Raw genomic sequence first — 8,626 nt, forward strand, 5'->3', positions numbered from 1 at the left:
GAGCAAAGGAGCTGACACATATTCAGCAGACTGTTTCAAACTCCAACTGGAAGGTCTCATGGGGATGGAGCTGTGTGTGTGTGTGTGTGTGTGTGTGTGTGTGTGTGTGTGTGTGTGTGTGTGTGTGTGTGTGTGTGTGTGTGTGTGTGTGTGTGTGTGTGTGTGTGTCTGTGTGTGTGTCTGTGTGTGTGTGTGTGTGTGTGTGTGTGTGTGTGTGTGTGTGTGTGTGTGTGTGTGTGTGTGTGTGTGTGTGTGTGTGTGTGTGTGTGTGTGCCTGTGCCTGTGCGTGTGTGTGTGATGCTTGATCTAAAGGAGCAGGAGATTGTTTCTTGCAGAGATCTCACCTCATGTGAGCTAAAATCTGAATGTATTTTTTCTCCTCCCATTTCTGTCTTTTTCCTGCGTTTGGAAATAAAGGCTGTGATGAGGTCAGTCGCAGTCCAAAGGTTTTCTGTGTCGCCAACCCTACAGCCTCTTATAACGTGACACCCTTGGACTCCCTCAGTCTAAACACATCAGCCTAGCCATCAGCACTCTCCAGCATGTTATTGAGAAGGCGAGCACAGTAGTAGTCTGACAGTGTCTGTGTAATGTAAGGCCACATGACCACCTTCACATCCAAGGATTAAACTTAAAACTTTATGTATTTTTTCGGTGCCCTTTTATTGGACCACCGACGTAATGTTCTAATAGCACATTTTCTGGCACTACGCCATGAGCAGACGTGCTGACAGTACGGTCCTTATTTAATGACTACGTGTGCACATACAACGTATAAGATAAACATATTACCTCGGTTACCAGCGTATAACATAAACATATTACATCGCCTGAACAGATGTCTTTGATACTAGTAGTGCACTGCAGCACCGCTTTGGTTTTCAACCACCTTCACATCCCATCCCTCATGTCTGGATCATAGCAGTTCATAGTCAATGTTGACAGTATCTTAGGCGGGGTCCCTTACCACAGGAATGCGTCCAGGCCATGGGTGAACCTGTGAACCTCACCTGGGGAAAAGAGGTGAGGCAAACCAACACCCATTGGCATTTCCTGGTCCTGTATGGATGGTAGAGGGAGGAACCAAGATGGATAGCGGGAGGAACCAAAGCGTGTGAGCTCTGTGTTTTGCAAGTTTTCTTGCCCTTTGCTGGATTGGACAGTTTTAGAGGGGACAGAAATCGGACAGAGAGACAGGGGAAGATCGGGAAATGACCCCGGCCTGAAGCGTCAGCTTACAGGGGTGGCTGGCAAAGGGTTAATTCGTCCCAGGCCCAGGGAGAGTGGGGGCCGGAATTGGGTACCCATTTCGATTTATGTATTGAGTCAGGGGGGGCCTTTCAGATAACTTCGTTTTGGGTCCTCTTATGGCCCACCTTTCATTGACATGACGCAGAGTGGGGTGATGGGCGGGCCAGGGAGCCAATTGAGTATGGGGCTGGGGATAGGGATGGGTATGGGGGTGAGGGTGGACGGTGGGCGGTATAGGGGGTGTTGGACTGACCGGCTTGGTCGGCGAAGTTTCCTGTCATGTGGAGGCAAGGCCAGACAGCGACAGGAAGCAGCTGTAGGAGCAGGCTAGAGATCGCTTTCCTCCCGATGCTACATCGCTACATCGCGCCGTCACACCCATAACCCCGCACACCCGCAATTAACACCACACAACATAACTCACATACACAAGCAAACTGTATCTCCTTATTGTTGGATAAGTTTCCATACATACGCAGACACAGACGCACACGCACACGCACACGCACACGCACACACATACAAACACACACACACACACACACACACACACACACACACACATACACACACAAACACACACACACACACACACACACACACACACACACACACACACACACACACACACACACACACACACACACACACACACACACGCACACACACACACGCTTCCTTGATGCACACTGTCTATTTTGTCTACCCAGTTATTCTCTTCGATATACAGTATCAAATACATGCAAACACACACATACACGGAACCAACCAAACTGCTGTGACGCCCACAGCTTATTTTGTCTACTCTCACTTACACAACAAAGCCGTAAATCAAATACACGCAGGCAGGCGCACACACACACACACACACACACACACACACACACACACACACACACACACACACACACACACACACACACACACACACACACACACACACACACACACACACACACACACACACACACATTCACACACTTCCCGACCTTATACGTCCCATGACGACTATGGAGCATCGGGGTCATTGTCAATCACCAGACGCGAGTTCCTTCCAAGATAAGGGCTGCGTGGTAAAGTGCCTCTGGTGCTTATAGTGCTGCGGTGAGATAGCCCACGCAGATACCTACTATCGCAGGTCTCCACATGTCTTTTCGTTTCTGTATTTTTCTTTTTTTCGTTTCTCTTTTTTTCCACTGGGACTTTTTTTTATTGTCTTTCATACCAGCAGCAGCCACCACAACCGCCTCTGTTTTGGCGCAGGCTGCATTGGCAGCAGACACACACACACACACACACACACACACACACACACACACACACACACACACACACACACACACACACACACACACACACACACACACACACACACACACACTCCGGTTCTGCCGCCAGGAATAGCAAGCTTGCATTAATAACCAGGAGCGAGCTTTATGGTGTTATTAACTGTAGCCGCGTTACTACACCATAAAAAAACGCAGTGTTAATTTAACACTTAGACAGTGGATTTCACATCTTCTAGAGTGTATTTGGTACTCTCCAAGTGTTGAATCGTGCATACCAGAGTACTGTATGCATGTTTCCCTGGGGGCGGCTGCAGTTGGTTGGTGGCTCTGGTCTCGTTTGCCGGGGTCTGGTTTAGTGTAGTCGCCAACGGCGATGCACCTCACCGCACGAGAACAGCCTTCACCGACCGCACACGCATAAACACACGCCACACATAGCTCATGCCATGAAAGTAATAAGGGCAAGGGGCACACACACACACAAAATCAAGTATGCATGCTCACGCACACACACACACACACGCACGCATGTACACACACGCAGACACGCACACACACACACACACACATACACACACACACACACGCACGCATGTACACACACGCAGACACGCACACACGCATAGGCACACGCACACTAAAGACACCAAAAACCAAAGATGCTGAATTGCGAGGCACAAGCTCTCCAGATCACATAACACAGAGCCTTAATTGATTTCAACACTCCCAGCACCATAAAGTTTTCCACTAGAAAGCGTAAACTGTTGGGTTCAACATGTCTCAACAACAAAGGAATTCTAGGACAACGGAAGTGGTCTGTGTGGAGTTTTACAAGCAGACAAAATAAGGGCGTGTTAGACAAGGCTTCTCATCTTTATGCTGTTGCTCTTAACGCAATGTGTGTGTTAGTGTGTCTATGTGTCGTGTGTCTGAGTCTTGCCGACACGCTGGCTCAGAATGGGGTGACTGGCACGGTCTGTCATTTCCTGCCTTGAGTCGAAGGGGCCCGTCCTGGTGTGAGTCAGTCGTCTTACAATGGCGTCTCTGCCCCCATAGCACCCGAGGCAGCTCATGTGCGGCCCACAGGAAATGCATGTTGTTCTCTTCTCGGACTCCTATTTAGTCATGTTTATTTATGCCATGTGCAATACAGTGTGACTCCTCACTTCACACTTTAAACTTAACACTGCTCTCACTTAATACTTTAGTCAAGATGTCATGTCATGGATAGATGATGATGATGAGAGTGTATGTGTGTGCGTGCGTGTGCGTGTGCTCTACCAACAATGGTGGTAGGGACATAGAAACACATTCCTAAGTGGGGGGGCACCAGATACAAGCTGGCAAGTTTCCAGTGGGACCCCATAAAGAAGCGCGCACTGTCTGTCACCGTCTGCTCTCCCCCTCCAACCAGCCAAGCACCCCCCCCCCCCCTGGCTGCTGACAGAGCGTTTGCGAGACAATAGCTTGTCTGACTGAGACCAAGCCTCTGTCACATCCGAGGTCCAAAAGACAGGAAACTCTCACCCGTTGTGATAAGAGCTTCGGCGGCGGGGCGAGGGGTCACCAGTGTGTGTGAGTAGGGGGGGAGGTCATCTCTCGTGACTCAGCCTATTATGTGTGAAGGTCGTAGGTCGAAGGTCAACTCTGCTCAGACCCAACACTGTAGGAAAATTAGGCCTCATCCTGTACTGGTGTTGGAGAGAAGCCCCCGGCAGACCAAACACCAGGCCTCGACCTCCAGCTTCCATTACTCATGTGACAGCTCCTCTTTCTTTTCTCTCTCTCTCTCTCTCTCTCTCTCTCTCTCTCTCTCTCTCTCTCTCTCTCTCTCTCTCTCTCTTGCCCCCATTTTTCTTTTTCCCTTTTATTTTCTCTCTCTCTCGCTCTCTCTCGCTCTCTCTCTCTCGCACGCGCGCTCTCTCTCTCTCTCTCTCTCTCTCTCTCTCTCTCTCTCTCTCTCTCTCTCTCTCTCTCTCTCTCTCTCTCTCTCTCTCTCTCCGCTTGTCTGTTTCTTCATGTCCACGTCTCTTCCCCTCAGTTCCTCGCCATGCACTGTTTTTTTTTTCATAATGTCACGCTTTCTCATTCACACCCGTCACTTACGTCAACTTGTTTGTGACAAACGACTCCTTTGTAGACCCGGTGTACCGTTGATGTCATTGAGATGTGTACTTCCAGAATAGCATGATCTAATGTCACCCAAGTGACTTGTGAACTTCCCCTGCCTAGGGACACTTCATTGGCACCCGCACTGCCTGTGTGTGTGTGTGTGTGTGTGTGTGTGTGTGTGTGTGTGTGTGTGTGCGTGTGTGTGTGTGTGTGTGTGCGTATGCGTGTGCTTGTTTGCGTGTGCGCAACATCTGCGTGTGTGCGTGTGTGTGTTGTGTGTGTGTGTTTGTGTGCATGCGTGCGCTTGTGTATGCACGCACACACACGTGTGTGTGTATATGACTGTGTATCTGCACGCGCGTGAGTACACTTGGGTGTGTGTGTTTATTGCCTTCTGGTCCATAAACAAGTGGAGAAAATGACTTTGGTTGGTTTGGTAGGGTTGTCACGGCCCGTGTGTGGTGTGTGTGTGTGTGTGTGTATGTGTATGTGTGTGTGTGTATGGGGGGGGTTGTGTGGCCCTACATGTGTTGCCGTGACAGCTGTGGGAGGTATTCCTGTAAAGCTAAAGGCCACCCGTCCCCAGGGAGCCAGTCGGAGCGTGACACCTCCCAGCATGCAACAGGGCAGGGGACCCTGCCTGACACCTACACACTACACACACACACACACACACACACACACACACACACACACACACACACACACACACACACACACACACACACACACACACACACACACACACAAACACACACACACACACAAGCAGGCCGTGGGACAGACGACAGACGGGTGGCAGGCCCTATTTTTTGCCTCAGGGTTCTTGTCATCTGTTGGCACAGAACTTCCTACGAGCTGCCAGAGGCTGGCATGGGATGTCATAGTGTTGCATAGCGTAGCATGGCATGACATGGAAAGAAGGAAACAAGGGATGGGATTTCACTTTCCACACTCTGTGTGTGTGTGTGTGTGTGTGTGTGTGTGTGTGTGTGTGTGTGTGTGTGTGTGTGTGTGTGTGTGTGTGTGTGTGTGTGTGTGTGTGTGTGCGTGTGTGCGTGTGTGTGTGTGGTGCGGGTGTGTGTGTTTCATTCCATCAACTAGCTCTGACGGATGACTGGGTCGAACCCAGAGAGCAAACAGGGTACAGCTGGTTGGCACCGCCAGCAGCCCGGACCCTCTCAGTTGAACCTGAGCCAAGAATGCCCGCCACCGACCTACCACCCACCCACCCATCCACCACTGTCCACCCGCCTCTCCAACCCCCCTCAGCCCATTCCCACATCACGCTAACCACCCATCCTCTTCCTGCCCCCTTCTATTTTTGAGGCGCTGGGAATGGCGCTAAAAACCTCAAACACAAAGGTGTGGATGAGATGTGGATGAGTGGAGCGCATATCTTAAGTTGCTTTGAAAAGGAAAAAGGAAAAAAAAATAATAGAAAAGAAAAAAAAAGAGAAAAGAAGCGTCTCCCACAGTGGTCCGAGCCAAAAGCCAAAGGCCGTCCCGGTCGCCCGCTCGCTCGCTTCTCCGAGGAGTCGGCTTTTATGAGACCACTTCCTGTCTACCCCTCCCCGGTTTCCTGTTCTGCTGGTGATGTCAGCGGTATAGGGCCCCATGCAGGCTTTGGTGATCAAGGAGTCTTTTTTTTCCCTGACCTTCTAAGACCTCCCACGCACACACACTTACTCTGCTAAGAGGGTGACTTCATGCACTTGGTGAAAGGGCTGAAGACAAATGGAAGCATTTGGGGTCGCTTTGTTCTCTGACTCATGACGTTCGCTAGTCATGGGGTGAGGGCACAAAAGACCCCATCCCATCCCAATGTACATGTCACCACCCTATCCAATGGCATTGTCTCACACCCTCCACCATAGCCAATGGCAATGCCTCATTTCTTCCCGCCCCCACTATGACATCCATCATGCGGTACCTGTGTTCCAAACTCACCCTTTCTCTACATCATAGAAGAATAACCATGGAAACAATCAGTCAAGTGTGATTGGTTGATAAGTAGGGAAAAATTAGTTTCTCGCAGCACGTCTGACATAATGTTCTCTCTCTCTCTCTCTTTCTCTCTCTCTCTCTCTCTCTCTCTCTCTCTCTCTCTCTCTCTCTTTCTCTCTCTCTCTCCAGGTGTTCTACGTGTCTGACCTGTTCAAGCCCAAAGAGAAGGCCGCGACCCCACCACCCTCCCCGATCAAGAAGGAGCTGTTGCCGTCAGCGGACATCATCGAGAGAAACAACCACCACAACATGGTGTGAGGAAGTCGGGGGGTACGGGGAACCCCCCCTATGTGACCCCAACCCCCACCTGAACAGCCACCTGTGACGTGACGAGCAGCACAACCCCCCCTGCCCTACTTCAACCCTCCCACCCCAACCCCATCCCAACTACGAGTTGCTCATGCCTCACACCTGACAGTAGAATGTAGGGACGAGAGACAGAGACTTTTCTTTGACACGAGAACTCTTGTATTATAATTATTGTTATTGTTATGACTTTTTTTTTTTTTTACATTTGAGCCCATTAGCGAAAGAATGAAAGCAAAAAAAAATATCTATAGCTAAACAAGACAAGTGAATGACATGAAATGATGGCAACTTTAAACATGAACTGAAGGAAGGAAGGAAGGAAAAGAGAGAGGGGGGGAGAGGAAAAAAACACAAATCCCCTGGAAAAGTGTGAAGTGACCATGTCGAAGTCGAGAACTTTGACAGAACAAACCGATTTCTCTGATATGAGAGTCATGACTGCACCGAGGAAAAGGGGGAGGAAAAGATGTGGAGGATGAATGGATGGATGGATGGATGAATGACTGAAAGAGAAAAAAAAGAAAGACAAACAATGGAGAGTTTAGCTGTGCATCAGGTCCTCGACTCTCTTGCCAGGGGGACTCGACCACTTAACCCTTCTCATCTCTCCTTCCAATGCCTTCTCAGTGCATATAGGACAACAAATTCCTTAGCTCTAGGAATGATATTTCTTTTCCTGCAATGTTACTAGCACAAAATAAGTATATTAACAAATATAAAGAAAAAAAGTAACTTATAGCACTATATCCAAGTTTTATTGTCGATTGTCACCACTTGCTACTTAGGAAACGGTAGCTGAACGGATGCTTGATGATGATAATGTTGTTATGTATGATGTTGAAGCCTTGGAGCCGTGAGTGGGGTGGGGGGGGTTCGCTCCCCTCTCTGCAGAGGTCTCCCACACCTTACCACAGTGTTTCTCAATCCTCCTCCCGCGCTCGAGGAGACTCGCCAACAACGATATGAAGATACCTTGTCGTAGTAATGCTTCATTATTACGGCATTTCATTCTACTTAACAATATACTTGTGTTTTATGATTATTATTATTATCAGGCTAAGGATAGCTATTCAGATAAGTGGTCCCAGGTCTAAGGGAAGGTGCCCTCTGGGATATACGGGGGTGTAGGGTGGGGTTGTAAAGATAGTCGGGGAGTAATCGGGTGTGTGCAGAGGGGTCTGGGTGTACAGGGGGCGGGGGGAGGTCATATCTGATCCTCAATCTCTACAGTTCTGGCATTGGATGGCTGTGCCATTTCATGAAGAAAAAGATGGAGGATTATGGGTCGTGGAGTTGGGGTGGGCTGGGGGGGTGTTGTTTGGGTGGCTATTGGGGTGGGTTCTGTCACCCCTTACGCCAATGGGGGTGCACACGTTACGTTAGAACTCCCTTGGGCTCCTTTGGCACATTGTTGGGGGGCCGTCGGGGGGAGCCACTCCCGCTGGTTGGAAGGAGTTCCCCCCCAAGTGAGCCTCTCATAAGCCACCCGTAAGGCAGCCACGTGTCACTTTGGTGTCACCCAGTTTGTGCCACTATTTCGTGCCCCTTGTAGGTGGTGGTGACCACCCATGACCTATGCCTCCTAATATTGGGCAGGGGAACGGGGCAGGGCAGGGTGGGGTGGGCTGTTGTCAGGGGGGTGGTGGGTGGGAAGGGTC

The 8,626-nt window shown here is 49.9% G+C and overlaps 1 protein-coding gene across 2 annotated transcripts in view; it reads left to right on the forward strand.

Annotated features, from left to right (window-relative positions):
* The window catches only part of plpp3 (phospholipid phosphatase 3), a 66,690-nt gene extending 58,526 nt beyond the window's left edge, over nucleotides 1-8,164 (forward strand). The window contains exon 6 of one of the 2 annotated variants that reach the window (XM_063200807.1): nucleotides 6,789-8,164. In XM_063200807.1, coding sequence (XP_063056877.1) covers nucleotides 6,789-6,917 — 129 coding nt within the window. In that variant the 3' untranslated portion in view covers nucleotides 6,918-8,164. The remainder of the gene's footprint in view (nucleotides 1-6,788) is intronic. The other variant, XM_063200806.1, reaches the window with a different exon arrangement.
* The last annotated feature ends 462 nt before the right edge of the window (nucleotides 8,165-8,626 follow it).

This window comes from Engraulis encrasicolus, chromosome 6 (assembly GCF_034702125.1).
Source record: "Engraulis encrasicolus isolate BLACKSEA-1 chromosome 6, IST_EnEncr_1.0, whole genome shotgun sequence".
Lineage (NCBI taxonomy): Eukaryota > Metazoa > Chordata > Actinopteri > Clupeiformes > Engraulidae > Engraulis > Engraulis encrasicolus.